This window comes from Pseudopipra pipra, chromosome 7, assembly GCF_036250125.1.
Source record: "Pseudopipra pipra isolate bDixPip1 chromosome 7, bDixPip1.hap1, whole genome shotgun sequence".
NCBI classification, from domain to species: domain Eukaryota; kingdom Metazoa; phylum Chordata; class Aves; order Passeriformes; family Pipridae; genus Pseudopipra; species Pseudopipra pipra.
The window spans coordinates 21048302-21071376 of NC_087555.1; the positions used below are offsets into that span (position 1 = coordinate 21048302).

At 32.9% G+C, this 23075-nt stretch overlaps 1 protein-coding gene across 2 annotated transcripts in view; it reads left to right on the forward strand.

Annotated features, from left to right (window-relative positions):
• LOC135417211 (sodium channel protein type 3 subunit alpha) overlaps positions 1-23075 on the forward strand; it is a 73311-nt gene that overhangs the window by 46856 nt on the left and 3380 nt on the right. For both annotated transcript variants that reach the window (XM_064661008.1, XM_064661009.1), the window contains 9 exons: positions 5819-5939; positions 6540-6694; positions 7738-7911; positions 13566-13688; positions 15172-15453; positions 17801-17854; positions 19011-19148; positions 20855-20959; positions 22055-22325. In XM_064661008.1, coding sequence (XP_064517078.1) covers positions 5819-5939; positions 6540-6694; positions 7738-7911; positions 13566-13688; positions 15172-15453; positions 17801-17854; positions 19011-19148; positions 20855-20959; positions 22055-22325 — 1423 coding nt within the window. The remainder of the gene's footprint in view (positions 1-5818; positions 5940-6539; positions 6695-7737; positions 7912-13565; positions 13689-15171; positions 15454-17800; positions 17855-19010; positions 19149-20854; positions 20960-22054; positions 22326-23075) is intronic.

The window sequence follows — 23075 nt, forward strand, 5'->3', positions numbered from 1 at the left end:
TCATCATCTATCTGATCTACTAAATTTTCAAAACAAGGAATAAGTTTAGTTTTCTGATTGGCTTCACTAGTGCTTTTGTGCCTAGGTGAAGTTAAAAAGACAAGAACACAGTCATTGCATTCCCAAAAGTTAAGCATTATCACTGGGCTTCAATAAATTTGTTAGCCAAAATAGACCCAGTAGTGTTTGATCAATTCGTTGGATGATTCTTTACCATGTTTAAAATGTCTAACTAGCTAAATTATCTTTTCCAAAACTGACCAGTTCTGGGACAGTATCTTCAAAAGTCACAAACTATTTAAGTTATAGACTAGCTGTGGATAATGATTTATACCGTATCTCTGGATGCACTGATGTTCCACTGTAAGACACCGATACAATCCTCTTTTGAAACAATTAGATAAAGATTATAGAGTCAGAAGTGTATAGCATACTAAATATAAACTAGAAACCTACACAAGATGATAATTCATCACATTTAATCTGAAAAGAAATTGAAGAAATTTATTTTCATCGAGATCTAGAAGTTCTATCATTATTAGAGGGTGAAGGAAGAATGGGAAGCCATACAGCTTCAAAGTATTTTGCCTACTGTATGTATATATTTTTCAAATAAAAGAGATAATCACTTAGTTAAATGAAGACTAGAACATGAAAGAAACAAACCCCCTTAAAATTCTCATTAATATGCATTAAGCACTATATAAATACAGAAATAGTTTCCAAATCTGCTAACCATGTCTTTGTTAATTTTATTCATTCTATTTTTATTTATGCATCACAATTTCTGAGTGCAGATTACTAGTTCTAGCTTCTGCATTTCTAATTTCTCTAAAATAAACTAACAAGTTCTGTAGAAAAGTTTGTTGAATATTTCAGGTGGTATGTATTTCCCTTTTTCCAACTAATAATAAAATATTTAATAACAATGTTTTAATTGTGTTAAAGCCATGTTTGAATTAGAGATTCCAAAAAGAGGAAAACTAGTGATCCTGTGTCTTGAACTTCACTACCTACCATTCTTACTTCTCACAGGGGTAAAACCAAGCTGGAGCAATCAAGAATGCAGCTCTGGTGCTTTTTAACCAGGTAGAGCAACGTGTCACCACTTTCACACAGGTTACCTAAGCAAGTTATACATATATATGTATATATATATATAATCACTTTTTAATGGATTTTGACTGGCCTGCATGCTCTTCAGCTATGTACCTTCCCTATCCATTGCAAGACAGTAGAAACATGCACAGCTGCTCTCTGCTGAGTCACGGGACTCACATCACAGCATGGTCAGGTGGGATTGGCAACCCAACATATATTTTTTAACTCTGCTAATGATTTTTCTGAATATTTAAATACAGTTTTTAGCAATAACTGCATGCTCTTCAGGTTTTGAAGTATGGATCATAAAAGTACTGGAATGTTATATGCTAAAGAAGCCAAAGAAAAAGGGAGCATGCATAGTTTTTAAAAAATAAAAACAACCCTTTTTGATTCAGCCCTTATAAATGTAAATTTTTAATGAAATGTGTTAACTGATTTATGAACTGATTACTGCCATGACTTCAGCTCCTTGTTGAATAACATTTGAATTATTGCAGTAGCTACTTATGTAAAAATTACAGTGTTAAACTTTTAAAATTACAATGCACTGTAATGCAAATATCCAAGATGCTACAAACTGCACTGGATTCATTTGGACAGTGCATATCTTGAGTTTTATAAACTGAAAGCAGAGAAAACAGTTTCATAATTGCTAAAATGACAGCAAATAACTCTCCTTAAAGAACTCTCAAAGCAAAACATTTTACAAATCCTCTTTTCTCAAATCTTAAACTCCTTCATAAATAGTGTTTTTTTGGAATGTGTTTCACAATAGTGGTCTGTAAATGAGTTGGGGGACTTTTGTGTAAATTAGAAAGACTATGGAGTAGTCAACATAATTTTTATAAAATTCTATATATATTTAACCTAAGGTTTTTTTCATTATAGGCAAACATGCCCTCCATTGATGAGTAAATTGGCAGAGCCTTCAGGAATAGGGACAGCACAGGAGCCAAAGTTATATGAAACTAAGGAGGTCAAATTATCTTAGTAAAACTAGGCATCAAAATTTTGAGATTGACATTTCAGTCCTATAGCAGGATTGAAAGCTGCTTCCTTTAGGCAGAGTTTACTGGCTTCAAAAGGATCACCAAGTAGTTAATTTTGTACCCTTGATTATAGTACAGTATTATCTACCTATATTATATTGTAGTCTAAATTGCCCAGAGATGCCAAAAGAAATTAAAATTGGTATGTATTCTGAAAATTCTCAGATTTTACTGATTAAATTTTAAACCAAGATATGCTCTAAACATCAAATAAACCTCTAATGAAAGAGATTTTTAAAGTAATTTTCTTAATATTATAAAAAAATCAAATATCGTCACATCTGAGAGTTAAAGTCAGTTTAGAATAACTTTGGAATCATCAATTTTCATTATTTTATATTTTTTCACTCAATTACAGTGCAGCTTTCAAGATTCAAAGGATAAAACCACATGGCTGAATTACTAAAGGCAATTTGTAATGGCTGAATCCCTTTTTTTTTATTGTCACTTGAATCATGAAGCCATTTGTAAAGCTTAAAATTTTAGTAGCCTGCTCTTGCTCTTATTGAAATCTAGAATAGAATCAAATGAGAGCAAGACTGGGTCTTAAGTGAATGCTTTCTTGTAAATGGGCACACTAATCTGCTGTTGGTCAAAGCTTGTTTTAATGGTCGAAGCTGTTGATAAGAGATGCATTGCTCTGAAAGGACATTATGGAAGCTGATTATACATACATTAACCAAGTATTTGGGTTGGTGATGAAGCATTTTTTTCTGTTATATTCTACACAATAATATTGATATTGCTGTTTTCAGAAAAATATAATCCCATTGAGGTAGTCTGATTTTGTGTGTGTGTGTGTGTGATTTTCACAGTATTGCTCAGGCTTCTGCTCTAGTCAAGCATGTTGTTTTGCTGATTCAGGCCTTGAGAATGCTGCATCATAAGCAATCGCTTTCAAATGTTTCCTTATAAAGGAAAATGCGATATCATTGAAGATGCAAAGAAGTATTTACAGGGCATGGTGTGTTCTAGAGGCTGATAATCACATTTATGAGCTGAAAAGAAGATTGTGCTAATCTATCATGAATCTTGAGCTTCCTATTAGCTTTATTAGTTTCATTGCTAGAAAGAATATCATTAATGTCACCTTCTTTAAAATGTATTGATTCTTTCCTAATTTAGGGTCTTGAAGCAAAGAAGAGGAGTTTTATTAACTAATGAGGTTTTTTTTCTTAATAATGCAGTTGTTCGAGATTATTTGAAAAATAGTGAAGGGAATGCTTTATGTGAAAATTATTTAATAGAATTATAGTAGGTTTTTTGGGTTATAAACTGCACTTTTGTCACGTGGTTTTTAGCAGCTATGCTGACAGGACTATTTGCAGCAGAGTTTACATGGAAAGATGCAGTTAAAATTTTGACTGCCTTTTAATTTGCACTCCTAGGTTTAGAATTGATGCTTACTATGAACCTTTACCTTGCTGCTGTTAAGTCAGTAATTGATTTAATGATGATGGATCAGGCCATGAATTAGTTTTAATTTCCCTAACTTGAATGTGACAGATAATTATGTTCACAACATTTGGTATTTATTTAATGAAGAAACTGCCTATAATTTCAATGACAAGTTTCAGACTTCTTATTCCTTGGTATTTCTATGATATATAAAAAGAGAGTTAATTCACAAGTATTTTACCCTTTTTAAAGGAGAGAGAGCCTTATGTGTGGATAATAAGGTGGTGTGCTAATAATGCTTAATATAGTGTACGTTACTGGGCATTTCGGTTTGTAAATGCAATATAGATCATGAAATTAATATATTCTCACAATATGAGATATGCAATATTTTATTCCAGACTTACAGATTTACATGACCAGTAATAAATGATTCCATTTAGAGGCAATATGGCTGTAACTATTTTACATATATAAATTTTGGAAATCATACAGGAAGCGGAGTATGAAAAAATGAAACAAGGTTTTTTAACATGTTTACTAAGCAAAAAACCTAAACTTTGGAAGCATCTAGTTCTCAATGTATTTATCCAAATCTTTTCACATTTGTCAGCATGATTTTCCATGTATGACAGATCATGATATGTAAAAAGGGAAAGAATGGTTTTTAAACTCATACCTGTGTGCTTGTCAGAAATCTTTTCTATTATGTGACAAGTCCTTTATTTTTGGTCACAGTGCAGTAACAACCTGAGTGACCCTATATTGACTACATTTGCATGTGTGTGCAAAAGTCAGCTTCTTGAAAATTAGCCCTGAAATTATCCATTACCCAACATGACCTTTATTTTAAACTTCATTCATCTCATATAAGAGTTGAATATGAGGAAAGAATTGATTACAAAGCTATATTAAGATATATGTGCCATTTACTTAATTTCTGGCAGAGAAAGCCCTTAGCTGCGAATAGATTTTCCTGAAGAGACTGGGTTTTAACTGAAGAGTTGAATGACTAGTTCTAATTTGCAGCAGTGTCTCTGAAGAAGAAGAGACTACATGGAAATGCCTCTTTTTTCAAAAAACAAGTTATTGTTATTATTTGTTGCAAAATCATTCAAATTCTCTGAACAGAAGGGGTTTTTTATATTCTAAAAATGTCACTATCTTGAAAACTAAATGTGAAATGTAGTTGGTCCAAATGCCCTTTTGTTACATCAATACTTGTACAATTGATTTAGGTTAGAGGTGCACTCTACATTCCCCCTTGAAATTCCTATGTACTATAGCTACATGGGATAAATCAGAAGAATTTCACTGCCATGATTTTTTTAATGTTGCTTTCTGATTACAAGCCTTATTTCACAGTAAAAAAGAATGTATTTTGGATGAAAACAATTAAAGACACAACAGTATTGACAACTGAAAACAAGTTATAAACTCTGCCTGATTATTGCATTTGTTCTGTGCATTATTAGCAGGTTCGTCCTTTCAAAATACACTTTCTTAAAAGGACAAAATTATGGGCAGTCTTGCATGACTGATGAATACTTTGACCTGATCAGAATTTTAATGTACTTGGTAAAAAGTTTCTTTATTTGAGTTGTTTTATGTCACTCTTCAATTCTTGCAGTTTTCAGATCTAGAAGTGCTTTTACTGTAGTAAGGGCTATAGTATTTCACTATACAAAAAAGTAGTAGAATGACAGAAAAATTTGGGATAAAAGGAACATCAGGAAGTCCTTCAATAAGCACACAAGACTGGAATGCAAAGAAGATATTTTGGATCTGTTAATTTGTGCTTTATGCAAAAATTAAATTGTGCAGAAAATTGCCATTAAATGCTATTATATTTACAGCTTTTAAATCCAGATAAGGTGTGTGTTAGTGGAGATTTCTGTTAGTTCATTTAACTCAGAAAACTAAGACTAATTTTCAATGTAATCCACTATAATAGTAAAGAAAATGAAGTAATTTAAGAGTTGGGTACATGTAGACTCTCCCATTTTAATTCTATTGAGAATTCTTCAGAAGTCAGGTACGTGGATCAGGTTAGTAGCTAAATTATATTTAAATGTTCCCTATGAGAAGATAAACTGGGAAACAGAACTATACAATGTACGTGTCATTACCGTGGATTTACTTTTGGTGATGCATATTTGTAAGTTTACCATTCTTCAAAAGTCAGACTGGCATGATTTGATTCAGTATCATTTCTTATAGAATATGTATCTAATGAGAAAAATTGTTCTGTGGAACTTTACTTGCAGAAACTAAATGCATCAAGCTCATCAGAAGGCAGCACAGTTGATATTGCTCCTCCTGGAGAGGGCGAGCAAGCAGAAATTGAAAGTGAAGAAGCTCTTGAACCAGAAGCCTGTTTTACAGAAGGTTGTAGAATACCTGTTGACTTCAGAGACGTATTGCTAAAATGACATTATTACTAGCACAATTAAGTTCTTGAGGGTTTCAAGTCTAGTGGGCCTTCTTGACCTCAAAAATCAAAAGAAAATACTTTTAGCCTAGAATGCTGGAAATCAGATGCAAAAACAAGGTTTCCCTAGGCTTTAAGTAACTTTATCTATCTGGCCACTGCATACATTTTGTAATGAAGAAATGTCATTAACTTTTCTGCTGTTAAAATGCTTTCCAGTTATTTGAAAGGGTCCTTTAAATTTGGAACAAATAAATTTTTGTGTGACTCCACCAACAGTTGGAACAGTTACATGCCAACAGTCAAAAAAAATCAATGTTTTTTGGATTGACTTTACTCATAATTATGTCTCCTATTGTCTGGTTTATCTCAAGATTAGCTATCTAAATTCAGATATTCAGCATCCTATGTGATGTGATATCCTATTCAGCATTCCAGTGATTAATTAAAAAAAAATTATAAAATTAGTTAAAGCTTCTAACAATATTGATATGACAGTAAATATTGACTTTAAAGTAATTGGCTTTTGGATTCTAATGTCTCTTAATCTAATGCAGGTTGTGTGCAAAAATTTCCATGTTGTCAAGTAAGTATAGAGGATGGCAAAGGAAAAACTTGGTGGAATCTTAGAAAGACCTGCTACAGCATAGTTGAACACAACTGGTTTGAGACTTTCATTGTATTCATGATTCTCCTCAGCAGTGGAGCACTAGTAAGTAGAACAAAATTGCAGATGCTGATATGTTTAGATATCTCTTTAGGAGCAACAGCAAAAATCAAATTTGCTTCAGAAGGACTTGATTTCCTTGGAACTGTATAAAACTCCCTGCATTTTATCATTTCAGGATGGAATGAAACTTGATCCAAACTTGAAAAAGTTTGATAAATTTCACATGCACCTTTTTAGTGCTACTTTTATCTTACCAGTGTAAAAATAAAACTTGTGCAATTTTCTTTAAGACAGTGTAGCTGCTCAAAGTTTAAATTGCCTGCCAATTTTCAGCATGTCTGTCAAGAGATTTGAGTACAAAGGACTGTTAACTGTGAATATATAGCTAAATGTATGGGTTTAAATCCTTAATTCCTTCTAGGCTCAGCCACTCCTTGAATTTTCCTTATGAAAGACTATACCAAGAAATGGAATAATTACTTCATTCTCTTCCTTTTTTGAAGGCAGGAGCTACGGAAGAGTGCAGCAGCAAATTAAACCTAACAACCAGTTTCCAAAGAGATTTACATTACCTGCCTTTCCAGCTTTACTCAAGTTGAACAGTTGCTACAATATAAATGTGCATAGTTGTACATTCTAGCAACTACATTGCTTTTTAATTTGACTTTTAGACATATGTTTGATTGATGGAGGATAGAAATGGAATCCCTCTAGCTGCTTTCTAGAATGCAATAGACATATCTTAGATGTTGTATAAGAAAGGTTTGGGGTTTTTTGTGTGTGTATATGAAAGATTCTTAATACCACAGAGGATAAAAAATCATGCTGTGAGTTTATTTCTTCATACATTAGTAAAATAAAATATACATACGTATATATATATATATTCAACTCCAGACAGGGAAGAATACATAATGTTGCTCCAACTTGTAATATGGCTAAAGATGGAAAAGATATAAAATAAGAGGATGAAGAAGAACAATGGGAAAGATTAGCTCTAACCTACTTACTTAATGTTATTTATTCCTTAATTTTATCATCCATATTCTGTGAAATAGTAGTAATACCTGGATATATTTTTATAGGCTTTTGAAGATATATATATTGAACAACGCAAAACTATCAAGACCATGCTGGAATATGCTGACAAAGTTTTTACATATATTTTCATTTTGGAAATGCTTTTAAAATGGGTAGCATATGGTTTTCAAATATATTTTACTAATGCCTGGTGCTGGCTGGACTTCCTGATTGTTGATGTAAGTATACAGTCATTAATATCGTAAAATTCACTATAGTAAAGTTTTTGATGTTATAAAATTCATTACCACTAAGTAATCTTATAAACATGCAAAAATAATTCACATTGTATAGTTATACCGCATTAGTAGTAGCCTGCAGTGACCTGGAGGTGTTATTTGAAGTACATTCCTATGCCAAAACAGAAAAGATGGCTGGACGTTCTTGATGGTTAACAATTTCATACTCATGATGTAGCAAGACATTTTATGAGGAAAAAATTGAGTATTTAAACATGCTATCTTTGATCATACTACTTTATTCCTTAGCAAATAAGACATTTCAGTGTTCAAGTTTCTTCTACAAACACTGCACCTTTTCAAGTGAAACAAAATACATTTGGTCCAGATTTCATCTAAGTTCTCAGAACTTTCTCCCTCAAAACTATCCTGTTATCATTTCTAGCAAAAACAGAAAGGCTGTGGCTATTTGGTCTAAAATTTAATTAGTTTTAATAGGCTGACAATCTGCAATAGTTAAATCAGCTATAACTTGGCAGGGTTTGTGATAAAAGAGAATACAAGGTTTCTTGGCTGCCTTCCCAGCTGTGATAGTTCTGTGCAAAGGCCTTGCTTATGTTGTCAGAAGGGATCAAAGTTGGTTTTGCTCCCAGAATATTTTGGTTTCTCGCCTCTGCACATTATCTGACCCAGTTCATTGGCTATACGTGCCCTCATTGTGGAACTGAGAGATGGCATCTCAGGGCAATTGATAGTAATTTCTGTCCATGCTGCCATATTTCTTGAGAAGTTTGCATAAATCCTGGTCCCATCAATATTTTTCCCTTATGTATGCAGAAATGTATCAGATTTGTAACTCCCACTAAAAAAAAAAAAATAACTACCTAGATTGGCCCATAACTCAAAATGAAAGACCACCTCTTTTTTCTATTCTGCTCAAGTTAGTTTTGTTGTACAGTTAATATCTAGATCTGTCCTGAAAATCTACTCTACTCATGAATGAATGGTTTTCTTAAGAGGATGTTAATGAAGTAGAGAGATGGTCCTTTACAGGATTATGTTAAGAATGGATTTTTTTTTTAGATAAATTATAGCTCATGTTTTAATTATTCTTTTTCTAACTTACACCTAAACAGATTATTCTGAGCCATACTCTGTGGTTTCTTAGTTTAGCCTTAGACTTATAAAATATATCATCGTAATTAAAGCAGCATATATTGCTAACTTTTTACCTGTAACTTATAATTTTATAAACAAAAGCATAACTAAATGAGATTGGAACTTTCTACTTTTAAAGAATTATATTTAATGTTCCATGAAGTGGTAAACAATGCCTTACTGTGCTTAAGGCTAATTCAGCAATTACTTTAGCACCACCAGACAGCACTTGGAAGAAATATGTGAGCTCATGTTATCTTCCTATAGAAAAGCAGAGAATCTATGCTGCTTTAACAGACAGTTTAAACAGGTGTGATTCAGTGGCATTCTGCCAGTGAGAACACCAGTGTCTCCTTCCTCATTAGAAGTGACTAAAGTTAATCAAATTGTTTAATTCCATTCTCTAAAATTATTCAGGAGTAAACACTGATAGTCCTTTGGGGCTTTGACCTTTAATATCTCAGATACCTGAGTCCCTCACTGTGAGAAGTAACCGTAGTTGCTTTCACTGTCTGTGAACAAATTAGGTTTTAATAATTACACTAAGAAATGGTAATTTTCAGCTCTGTCAGTTTACAGCTGTGACTCTTGGTACATCTGCCTACCTCAGTTTAAGACTTTATCATGCCATCTCTCTGCTCCACTCTTCTGCCTGATGCAACAATGTCTGTAGCAAGGAGCAGGTATTTTGGTGGAGTGGCTTATGTACCCAAAATTACAACCTGGTAAATTAGATCAAACACATTTATCAGTGGTTTCAGCAAATAGACTGAATTTTATATGCAGACAGCTGTGAATAAGGCTGATACTCACTTTTTTGGAGGGAGGCTAATTCTGGCAGAGATATCCAGTAAAGGTTTGAGACAACAATGTCTTAACCCAACACAACTAGATTGTATGGAACATGTCATCCTGTACTTTGGTTTTTGCTTTTACTTCTCTTTCCACAGCCATCTCTCATGTGTTTATTTTGTCTAGGTTTTAAGGTACAGCTGTAATGATTCTAAGTTGTCTTTGCCACATACCAAGCTAGGAACTAACTAGGACATCAGGAAAGACAACAGGGAATACCCAATCAGTTTTTCAGTTATTACATTTGTTTGTAAACTACTGTTGTGTCGTTTTCTGCTATGATATGTAATCTTAGATAATCTTTAACTGATAACATTTTATGCTATATATTTTTTAACTTTATGAGTTGGTCCTATAGTTTGGTAGAGACACTTTATTTTTAAATTACTGTGTTAATAAATCATACATGCGTGAAATGGAAATAAGTAACATCTTAAAGAAATCATGTATTTGCCAAATACTGTGGGACAATAATGGGTCTGTAAGTAGAATGAAATATTTGACCACTCTGAAATTGCTAGCACCTGATAGAATTCCAGGGGGTACAGATTTTGAACAATTAAATGTAGAATCCTCCAACGGGGCTTGTGTCATAGTACATTAAAAAATGGTCATATTGATGGCCTGTTTAATATTTCTTTCATATAGCTAAAAATGTTTCATCCTTTTTGTGAAACAATTAAAGTAATTTAATTAAACCATGCTTTCAACCCTTTTATTAGCTTTCCAGAATAATTAACTCAGCAGCAACATTCTGGAAAATATCAAGGTCACATTATACTACTGTACCAAATGCCATGCGCGTAGAGTAAGAGGCAAGTCATGCTGTGACAATTTCATAATGAAACTAATAGAAAATAAGAATATTGATGTTCTGGAAAACCAGATATATAAAGAAATGTCACTTTTTCTTCCTAGCCAGTCTCATATTTCATTACATGCATCCTAACATGTATGCTATCTAGCTCGGAAAATCCAGAAAATAATGAAAATAATTAATTAATTCAAAGGGCTATTCAGATGACATAGACATAAACCCCAACACTGTTGTTCAGTGAGTGACGGAACAGAATCATAACTTGCAATTATGCATCTAAACAAAATAAATTTTGATTACTTGCCAGTAAAACAGGTTAAATTAAGAGTTATTCATGAAGTACATATAGAAATACATACATCGTAGCATAGGATCATAATTAGCCCCCTCCCCAAGTAGCACAGAATTCCTATGGATGAAACTTTTAGGCCTAAATAGAAATAAAGTTGAGGTGAAGCTGTGGGAACAATGATCTGGCTCAGATGACAACCCTGACTGAAGATTTTGAGCAGGGCGAATTGTGACTGCCAAGTTTCTACATTAGAAGACAAACAAAAATAAGGACATACAACCCCACTGTTTTAGGAGACAAACGTAGAAAATCTTTCCACTATTTTGAGTTCTTTTTCATTTCTTAAGATTACTGCATCTGCATGCATTCTTATCTCAAAATAAAGAAATTAATCTAATTATCAGTGTATAGAGACATTTATTTTCTCACCTACTAGCAACAAAACAAGTGGAATGGATGAGAGAAAACCAAGCTAAGAAGACTAAGAACACCAGAGCAGTACAGAGCAGCTGTATATCCAATAGAATTCCAAGCAGATCTTTGCTTCTTCTATGAACTGTCCTTCAGAGGGAAACATTGTTTCCAACAGATGAAGTATTTCTCTGAGATACAACTTCAGGTTTATGGTGTAATAGCATTAGCACCATGATAAGAAAGCTGACAATAGTTTGAAATAGAAAGCACAAACAAGACCTTACAATCAGAACCTGAGAACTGCCAGTGCATACAGAGCCACTGAGCTTAGAGGAGCTGCCACTATCTAACTAGCTTGGAAGGAGTCTGGTTTGTGAAACACAGCTAAGGCACGGTGCTAGTTTGGGGAGAAAGGTATAAAATGAAGCAGCCATTAATGTGAGTTCAGTTTTAAAAGAGATGTCTTACTCTCCCAGAGATATTTTTTTAATATTTTTTTCATAATTTAATTTTCATTGGTAAAATGTGCTGTCTTTCCACTAAAGTTTATTGTCATGTCTGGGCATCTTGTTGATGTGAATGAATAAATGAATATTCTATTAAAAATACAGACAATTCCATGTCTTGTTATCTCTGGAATATATTAAAGGTGGCTAAGGATAACAAAGAACTCTTTCACTGCAGAATCACAAGACAAATAAGGTGTACAAATGACAGTTATTAATAACAATTAATGACAAAGTTAATGTAATGGCAGAAACACTAATGTTATATCTTGTAAGAGAACAGACTTCAGTTACAGACTACAGAAAATGAGTAAGATTTTCTTTCTAATACACTTATAAATCACAGCAAGTTCCATTTATCCATTACAGCAATAAAATAATCCTTTCCTTTAATAAAAAGAATTACATTCTGGCATATAATCCAGTTGAAATATACAGTGATATGAATTTGCTAAAATACTATTTTCTTTTAGATTAATATATATAGCAACATAGTTATGAATAGTTATGAATAGTTATGAATAACTGATTTGTATTTGCTCTTGGATTGTCGTTTTGAGACATGATCTTGTAACGCTTGTGTTTGTAAAGTCATCTAATTGTTCCTTATGGATATAAGTAACATAGGATACCCATGTTTCAAATAATGGACAAAATCTTACCACCCTTATCAGTGAATGCCTATTTCTGTACAACATTTGAAGAGCTCTGCAGAGAAATGAACATTTGAGGAATTTCCTCAAGGACCGAAATATGTCTATGTTCATTTATGTGTCTTTTGGTGGTAGAACTGAATAAAATATGAGTAAGGTATGATGTTTTACCACTCCTGTCTCCAAAACTGCTCAAAGTAAATTAATTTCTTTCACATTAACACTGTCTAAACCTCAGTTCCATTTGAGACGCAAATTAATTGTGCCTTACTTAAGTGGATTGTCTTATAATAAAATCCCAGTAACAATCATCAGGATCTTACTACTGTTGTAGATAATAAAGCTCTTACTATGAGATTTATAAGGCTAGTATCTGTTGATATCTATCCCATAATGTTTTTTTATACAAAATATTTTCCTATATAAAAACAAATAGATTTGTCAGGCAAGTGAGAAAGTACCAACTCTTTCAATACATATTTCAGAAATATCCTGGTTATTGTTGCTATGAACTCTCTGTGTTTGACTTAGAAGTAATATTTATAACAAATATTTTAAATTAACCACTAAAATATTCAGCATATTATTAGTGATTCTGGATATTCAAAAGATTGTCAGTAGTTAATCAAATATTCTAATATATTCAGAATTTTAAATTGTTTGGAAGGTTAAATCTTAATGAAGTTACAGAAAGTATGGCTATTTTGTCTTTATATATTCCTGAAAATCATATCCTTCACCAACACTGTGTTTCCATATGACTGTTAAACATTATTGAACCATAATAGACATTCAATAGCATATATTCCTTTTTCAACCATGCCTTTATGAGACCTCTTGCCTTTCCAGCAAGTATGAAAATTGTGGCATTGTTCAATTTGTCACTGTTGATCTGTTGGGGTTTTTTTTAAATAAACAGTGTAGAAACATTTTTTAAATAATATTGTTTCTGTATTTTATAGGTCTCATTGGTTAGTTTAATAGCCAATGCTCTGGGCTATTCTGAACTTGGTGCCATTAAATCACTACGGACTTTAAGAGCTTTAAGACCTTTAAGAGCCTTGTCACGATTTGAAGGAATGAGGGTGAGATAAAATGAATGAGTCTGAATGAATGTATGCATATAAAAATTAATGTGTTAATGGTTCCACTCATGCCTTCTTCAAAGAACTCCAGAATGGGAATACATGCAAAAACGTGGAAAAAGGCCTTCCACCATGTCCTTATAAACAAGACCTGTGTACAGCTCACCTTTGGAGACCAGACCTCGTGCTCATTATATTTGCGTGCTCACTGCTGCAGTTGTCTTATCCCAGCCCACTGACCGTTGAAATTTTCATTGATTTGTGGACCTAGAAAAGTAAAAGGACATGACAGATTTTAGAACAAAGGGTTGGAGATTTTTTTGCAGTTTAGCTGGGAACTTTTTTTATCAATTTCTGTAGCTAACTTCAGTTAGTTTGTCAGTGGTTCAGGATGGAACAGGATTAGACAGAAAACAAAACAAACCAAACCAAGATTAAGAAGCTGACAAGAGTGACACACCAGAAACTAAAGCCCCACTGTGGCTCCCTGTCTACTTGCCTGGGAAAAAAAAGTCCCACAATAAATGTTATAGTATTAGGGAAAGATTTTCTGAGCATAGGGTTGGAAGTACTGAAATAAGCATAGGGTTGGAAGTACAGAAGGGGAGAGATGGGAAATCGTTTTCTCAGCTAATGTCTTTTTACTTCATTTGAATGCATCTGCTGTACTCTTACATCTCCTCCTAGACATCTAAAACTCCTGTGGGAAAAATATTATTTTCATATTCTGCCAATCTGACCAAAAGAAAAAAAAAACAAAAACAAAACAAACAATCAAACGAAACAAAAAAACCCCACCTAAAAACCCTCTATTGTAAGCTGTCTGCTGAAAATGCAGACTATGCTATTTCCTGGAAAAACAAGGAAAAGTTATTGAGAAATCTCTTTTTAATTTTTCACCCAAAAGTACTCCAATGCTGCAATACATGTTTATAGTTTGGTCATAGCTCTGCACTTTCTGAATAAGTAGTGTGTTACATTGTATATGGATACTGAAATACGGTGCTGGCAATATATACATAAATTTTATAAGAATAAAATCATTAGTAATGATAGTTTTATATGCAGACATTTTTATTCAGTCTTCTGCATCATCATTTTTTAAGCTTTTTCTGGTTTATTTGCTATTTATTTTTATTTATAGATTTTGATTTATATTGTTGGAATTTAACATTTATTTCTCTCTTTTTCTCTAGAGCACACAAATTCTCAGAATCCATCTTGCTACTAACAGGTTTTCTTTCGCTTTTTGATTTTTTTTCAGACTTTTGCATTGTCTTTTGTTCCATGTTATTTTATTTCTTGCTTTTTGCAATCTCATTAGCATTTTATTAAACCTTAATTAATGTTTCCTCCATAAATCTTAATATAGTATTTCAACTGCTCATCCCATATTAATACCTTTTAAACATTTTTAAAGTGTTTTAAATTTTTTTTTTCTCTTCATTAACTAAGTGGCTATTTTGTCTAATTTGTACACTAGGTGGTTGTAAATGCCCTTGTAGGAGCAATCCCTTCTATCATGAATGTATTGCTGGTATGTCTCATATTCTGGCTAATCTTCAGCATCATGGGAGTAAATCTGTTCGCTGGAAAATTTTATCACTGTGTCAACACTACAACTGGTGAGATGTTTGATATCAGTGATGTCAACAATTATACTCAGTGTCAGGAACTCATAAAAAACAATCAAAGTGCCCGATGGAAAAACGTGAAAGTAAACTTTGATAATGTAGGAGCTGGATATCTTGCTCTGCTTCAAGTAGTAAGTAAACTTATATATTTTCTTTTTGCTTCTTTTAAAGAATCTGGAAATTCTTTAAAAGTGGAATAATTTCTTTGTAGCAGTGATGTGCAGCTCACACAGCTCTATTGCACTGTTTCTTGTAATTTTTGTATTAATGGTAGTAGAGTAGTTTTCAATTCCAAGGCTAGCAAATACAGTCTCATGATGATGATAATAATAATAATGTGAAAATAGTTTGTGGAAAAGGTATAAGAATCTTTTTAGTGGTGCACAGTATAGAACTATCATATTCCTTAATGCTTATTAGAGTGTCATTATAGTATACTAAATAAGCATTATGTTACTTATGGTATTATCCTTGTGAAGTATTAGATGTTATTGTATTGCATGGCATATTCATTCCATTAATTACTGCTACTTATACAAAATCTGTAAATTGTGTTTCCCCTTCAATTCCTTATCCTGTGCACTGTAGTACAGAAATGCCTTTGTTCTAAGTACTGAGCATATTTTATTTATGTCAGAGAAGTGAAGACCTTAGCTCTTTAGAGGCTCCTTGGCTTAGAATGGAGCTTCTGATAGCTGGGATCGACCCAAAACACAAGCAAGAAAGCATAAAATTACATTTAGATGATTGAACTGTGTAGAATCACTTGTCTATAACTTGACATACAGCTTCACTGAATGAAAACATGTCAGAAATGTCATGAAATTGTTACAGCTCTGATATTCAAGGTTATCTAAGAATTGTATGCTTATCCTTTCTATCTCAGAGCAGGGCAGTATTCCTAGTTGACCTTAATTCCAAAATTAACTACCTAGCTTAAAATGTTTTGCCTTTAAAGGCAATGTGACTCTCATGTGCTGAGTAGTAGTACTGAATGATGACTGATTCTCTGACTTCAGATCTCGTTGCTACTCTTGTACTGGAGATTAAACTGAACTGCCTTATTACCAATACTTGCCTCTGAAGAAGCAAAAAAAACTCCTAATCTCTTGAAGTGCTGTCTGAATTTCATCCATATCACATATCCAGACAGTCTTGGTCTTTAATGACTACTTCAATACTGTGAACTTTTCATTCTTCTTCTCTTTTTTTTTTTCCTTTGTCCTGATTTTCCAAAATTTTCCATTTCAAATATTACCTTCTGACCTTTACTTTTCCTGCAGAGATTAAGAGATCCTTGAGCATCTTCACCTCTTCATCTGATTGTCTCCATTAACAGTCTCCCTCCGCTCTTATTCTGCATTTATTGCTCTTATTGAACTCTCCTCCTCTCCTAATATTGCTACGCAAAGTGCACTGACAATTGTCAACTGAGCCAGAAAGTTCTGTGAAGCCTGGCTCCAAGCATACCTTCCCAGTAAACTGCTGTTGCACTACAAGATTCAGGAGGATATGAACACTTCCAGAGTGCAAGTTTTCTGCCATGAAAACTGGCAACTGTACCAAAGTACCAGAGCTACTTCTGGCAAGCACAGATGGAAATATACTCCTTGGGATGGTTCTTCTCCTGAATCTCCTCAGGAGTGATGCTCTTTGTCTGTTCATTTCACAGGCTTTTGAGTTCTTTTTTCTTTATTGTGAATAAGCATGGAAACCCTGGCTAATAATTGTGCACTCACACTTCCAGCCAGCATGTCACACCAACCCTTTGGCGTTCCTTAGAAAGTGGACATTCTGCATCCATGAAAATCACCTTCTTAGAGCAATGATGACAGATCTTTTTTACTCTTTATATAGACAAAGTCTCTATAGGAACTCAGTCAAATTCTTATAGATGTTAATCGCAGCTCTTTCACAGTTCACTTTTTGGTCTTCTGTAAAACAAATCTCTCAAGAACCAATGTATATTTTTACTTTGAACAGTCTATTCCTTTTAGCTATGTGGGATTAAAACATTTCTAAAAATACTGTGTCAGTTTAGACACAGAAAAAAACATTCAGATGCATGTTGGTATCTGTCCAGAAACCGTATTGCTGATTTCATCAATTCATGCTGTAAACTTAACAAAATGGCTGCAGCCATGGGTGATTCTAGTGGATTCTACCTAAACATCTCTAGCATTAATGTCTGTCTAAGTCTATCATTCTTCACCTGCAAAATAATCATCTGCAGCTCCAAACACACTGTGGCCTTGCTGAGACCTTCAGAGCCTGGTTTTTAATATTTTTGAAATACCTAAAAAATACATTCTCAAAAAAACCTATGAAAAATGTTTTATTATGTCTGTGTTTTTAGTTGTGGTTTATAAATTTAGAATTGATTTTATTAACAGTTATGGTCTAGATAAATAAAAAAATAAATAACCTAGTTAATTTGAATTTTTACAGGGAAGATAAGCAACTGTGTTTTATTTCTAGGCTACTTTCAAAGGATGGATGGACATTATGTATGCTGCTGTTGATTCACGAGATGTAAGACTTTAAAGATCATCTGTTGGTTATATTCTGATATAGAGTTATAGAATTTAAACAGCTACACACAAAATAGCATGAAAAATTATAATCAGCACCAATACATATTTTTCTGATTCTTAAAATTTTTACTGGAAAGAATTAATCCCACTTCCTTCTGTTTAGGCCAAATAAGCTGAATTAATTTAGGCAGACTTTTTTTTGAAATGCTAATGTTAATGTAAAAGAACAAAGAAGAGCTTTTTTAACTAGTTCCTTTGGTAATCATGGGAATGAATTAATTTAAGATTATATAATGCAGTTATTAAATCTGGAATATATTAATCTTGCTTCATAATTTATGACTGTGCATTTAATTGTTTCCTTTGGTTGAGCAGTTGTGTTATCTAGATATTTAGGAGCAATTGGATTTTGAGGTTGAAGATCATCTGTTAAGCTTTCTGGAGATTAGAATTGTATCTTGTCTACAAAACCAAAACTATGTCCAACCTGTACAAATACTAATGTTAGTGATATTGTCTCCCAGAGTAAAATATCATGTTTCATTATGTTCAGAATTTCTACATTCCTGCTCATTCCTGCTGTAGAGGTGCAAATGTTGAGATGTGGAATCCAGAAGAATCAAGACAATACAAAATTCTCCTTGACATTTGCCTCAATTTAATGGATTTCACAAAATATATATTCACTAGAAATGTATTGAAAGCATCTGTTCTAAGCTGGATGTAAGAATGCTCATGCAAGACCAAAAGAGTTCAAGGGAGATTTAGGCAACAGTAAAATTTACTGATTTTGTTGCATGAAAATATACTGAATATAGTATAAAATATTTAGATTTCTGCTGGTAAAATTTTAAGTACTAATGACTTCTCTAAGTCCCACATTACTTCTTCCACCTATGTGAGGAACTTTTTATATATGTACAAACACAAACATATCTGTGGGCACATTTACTCAAAAATTCCATATGAGCAATAATTCTATCAGCTTCCAGTTCTCCAAATATTGATAGGAGTGGACATGTTGGATCTTTTTAATAAATCAGTGCAGTTTATAGCTTTTCTAGCTGGGATAGCATTTACTTAGTTATAAATTATATACATTTTTTTTTACATCTAGTATTCTCATGGGTAATAAAATTTATAATATTTTGTAGGTAGAAGATCAACCCAAGTATGAGGACAACTTGTATATGTATCTCTATTTTGTCATCTTTATCATATTTGGATCATTTTTTACCTTGAATCTTTTCATTGGTGTCATTATAGACAACTTCAACCAACAAAAAAAGAAGATAAGTATTTAAAATGTTTCCATAGTGCTATAAATTATTAGCTATAATTAATTAATAAGTTGTTTATTTAAGGCTAATAAAAATCAAAAGTAATTCCAAGACCCTGAATAAAAATGTCTCTTTTTTAATAATAATCTGTTTTAAAATCTGTGGATGTGATTTTAACCTTTGCATTTTAGCATTTTGACAAATGTAGAGGCACAAGTCATGAGTCAGTTCATAACAGTTTGCAGATTGTGTAAATAGCTAAATGAACATGAAAAGAGGGAATGTGTATTACTGCTTTGATTAGAAGTAATATTATCTGCCATGAAATAATTTCTTTTTTTCATTAACTTTAAAGAATAAGATAAATTAATTAATCTTATAAACTGTTGACATTTAATGAAGATACAATATGGCATTGTGTTCATACAATGGATAATGGATCTGCAAACTGATTAAAGAGTAGGTTAAGAATACATCCAACAGCCCTTACATGAATAAGCTCATAGATACAAGTTAAAATGTGTACAAAAGAGCTCTGTTTTTCTAACACACTTTTGTGAGAAATGAGATGAAGTCATTAAACACAAATACAAGCTATAATTTCTTATCAATAATAAATGTGTAATGGGAAGGGTGTTTTTTTCTGTATAGATTTGACACACAAGTATGTTTAAAATAATACTATTGATAATGCATACAATTCTCTTTTAAAGAACTTTAAAAATCTAAAAATACAATTAATCACATTTAAGATGCTTGGAAGCCTCACAATTCTTCGCCTTCAAGTGCCAAAAAGAACTAGAACCTCGGGATCATTCTCAATTTTTGTATGAAAAAGCTCTCTCATATGATTTGCATTTATCCAATCACCAAATAAAAAGCAGCAGTACTAAGCGGAATATATGATAATAGAAAATTGTGAACTACAGAATTTTTTCCACGTGAAAATATTCTTTAGCTTCCTAAAAGACTCATAAACACACCTGGGGTTACTTTCTATCAATTATGATGATACTTCAGGCTGTGACAGCCAGTTCAGCAGACAGTGACTTTGACATTGTGCTTCCATCTGACAGTGCAGACTCATCAATAAGCACCATTTACTGATACTGAAATTCAGTCAGTTAGTTGCGCATCTGACTGGCAGCTTTTGCATCTGCAAACAAGAGCTAATTTGAGTTAGTCAAGGTTCCAGTAGTGGTTTAATTAATAATTTGCTATGCCATGATATGGTTTACTTTTCTTAAGTTTATATCAAAGGTGATTTTTTTTGGCCATTAAAACACACAGATTAGAGACAGACACACTCTCTTGACACACCTTTTGTCTCAAAGTTATGCTACTGTCTAGCTGTAATCCTAAAAATCTATATAGAATACAGGACATGGAAGACAGTAGTCACTCTTCTATTCCCTAAACATATCCTAATCAGCAAGTTATTTACCATCATCAGTATAGAAACAACCATTTTAGCCATGTCAGCAAATGTGAGAGTGAAGACACTGGAAAAACTCTATTGTCAACCAGACAAGGCACTAGTAATGGGGTTTCTCTATGTGTTAGGAATGTATATGGGCATCCACACTAAAAATACCTGAAAAAAACCCCTTTTTTAAAATATAAATAAAATATAAATGATATATTACAGAGAGACATATCATAGTTAAATGTTTTATGTGTGGACGTGATAATAATTAGTTTTGATATTATTTCTTTACTTTGGAGGTCAGGATATATTTATGACAGAAGAACAGAAGAAATATTACAATGCAATGAAAAAACTTGGATCCAAAAAGCCACAGAAACCTATTCCGAGGCCAGTGGTAAGAGCAATTTGATTCATATACTCCTAATATTAAATATTCATTTGGGATTATGATATTGAAAAAGAAAGTTATATGTCTGGCAAGAAAATATTTTTTTTACTTATTTTCTTGTAAATGTAGAATTTGTCCCCTTTTGATCCATCAGATAGATCATTCATGTTTCATTTAAAAACATTCACTCTGAAGTGTGAACTGTAGGATTTAATGAGGCTAATCTGATAAATTTCAAAATTCCCTGCCAAAGTCCTAGAAAATCACAGTTGATTGGATCATCTACTGCTTCTTGTTACCAGGGATAAACTTCATTTTTTGTTTTTTTCTCCTCACAGAGAATTTGTAGGAAATGGGGATGCACTGGCCCCTGCTGCTGAAGACAGAAAGGGCAGTGGTCACCTAATCTGAAAGAAAAAGACAGATGCAGAAAATCTTATGGAATAAAAGAATGCCCTAGGAAGTAAAGCATAAACTAGGATAAATTTGTCTCTGAGATAAGACACTACTCTTGTTATTTACTGAACTCCTACAGTGTTTGGAAAAAATAAACTACTTGTTGCACCTTATGCACCAAGCAGTTATAAATAGCCTTTCAAAGGAGAGACATATGGCAATAAACATTGCGCTAAGTACTAAAGAAAAACTAGGATATTGCAGTCATGATGTGTTTGAGACATGTAACTTCAGTGGTCTAATGATCTCACCAAGCACAATTAGTTTAGAGAAGAAAGAGGGCTAGCATTCTAAAGCAAGCTGAGAATAAAGATAAGAAAATTAGTTTCTATTTGGCTGGTACTCTTGCTGGCTATCAAGTTATAACAGCTTTTTTTACACCAATAATAAAAATTGTCATTTTTATTACTCTTATTATTGCATTGTTTCCCTTCCTGCTTCTTCAGCCAGCAGTGTTGAACTTCTTGATTCACTCTTAACAGAATGAGACAAAAACCAGCATGAGTTGGGTATATATTAGCACCTATATTGTTTATGGGTCTTGCTCTGCACTCCTAAATCTTGAAGGGAGTTGCTTTCCCATTTGGCATTTGTAAAGCCAAATATTTTCAGAGTATAAACTGTATTCAATCTTTGTTTTTGCAGAACAAATTCCAAGGCATGATCTTTGATTTTGTAACCAAACAAGTATTTGACATCAGCATCATGATACTTATCTGCCTTAACATGGTCACAATGATGGTAGAAACAGACGACCAGAGTAAAGAAATGGAAACAATTTTATCCCGGATTAACCTGGTGTTCATTATCCTTTTCACTGGAGAATTTGTGCTGAAATTGATTTCACTTCGCCATTACTATTTCACTATAGGCTGGAACATTTTTGATTTCGTCGTTGTGATTCTCTCCATAGTAGGTAAGAGCAATTCCCTTTCCAGAAAGAACTAGTGAAAGGAATAGACAACATTTGTTTCAAGAATGTTATGATACCAAATATGAAATTTTCTCTTTCCTTGTTGATTTACATGTTGATTCAGATCTTCATACTTTATGGCATACAATATATGAAATGTTGCATATTAAGATTTTTGTCTTTCCCATTAGATTTACTGTCACTTTCCACATCAAAAGACATAAAGGAACTGTTTGGCACATTAGATTAACATGCACAAATATAAAGAGTAATGTTCAGTGATATATACAAACTAACCACAGGTTTGCTTTCAGTACAAAAACTGAAAACTATGTGAAAGAGGTGAGATTTTTCTTTACTTTTGCTGAGATCTTGGTAAATAGATTTCTGTCAGTTAAAAGCTAATGGCTCTCCATGGTGCAAATGAGGCATGTGACAAACCTTTATTCTTAAAGAGAGACATATCTTAGAGAGATTTGCTGATACAGTGTAGATCTGTTAAAAAATCACCAATTTGCAAAAATTAAGCCAACATCATCCTTCATAAAAGACAGTGGTTATAGGCTCAGCTTCAAGAATTAACTGTATCTAAGACATAAATTTCCCTTTCCTGGCAGACTTTCTTTTATTTATTTCCCTTCTCTGAGATAGCAATTCAACACAAGAAAGATGCTTCCACCTTAATAACAGCTTTCAATAAAATGTAATAACTTATATAATGTTTTCCTATAACATAGACTCCTTATACTGATT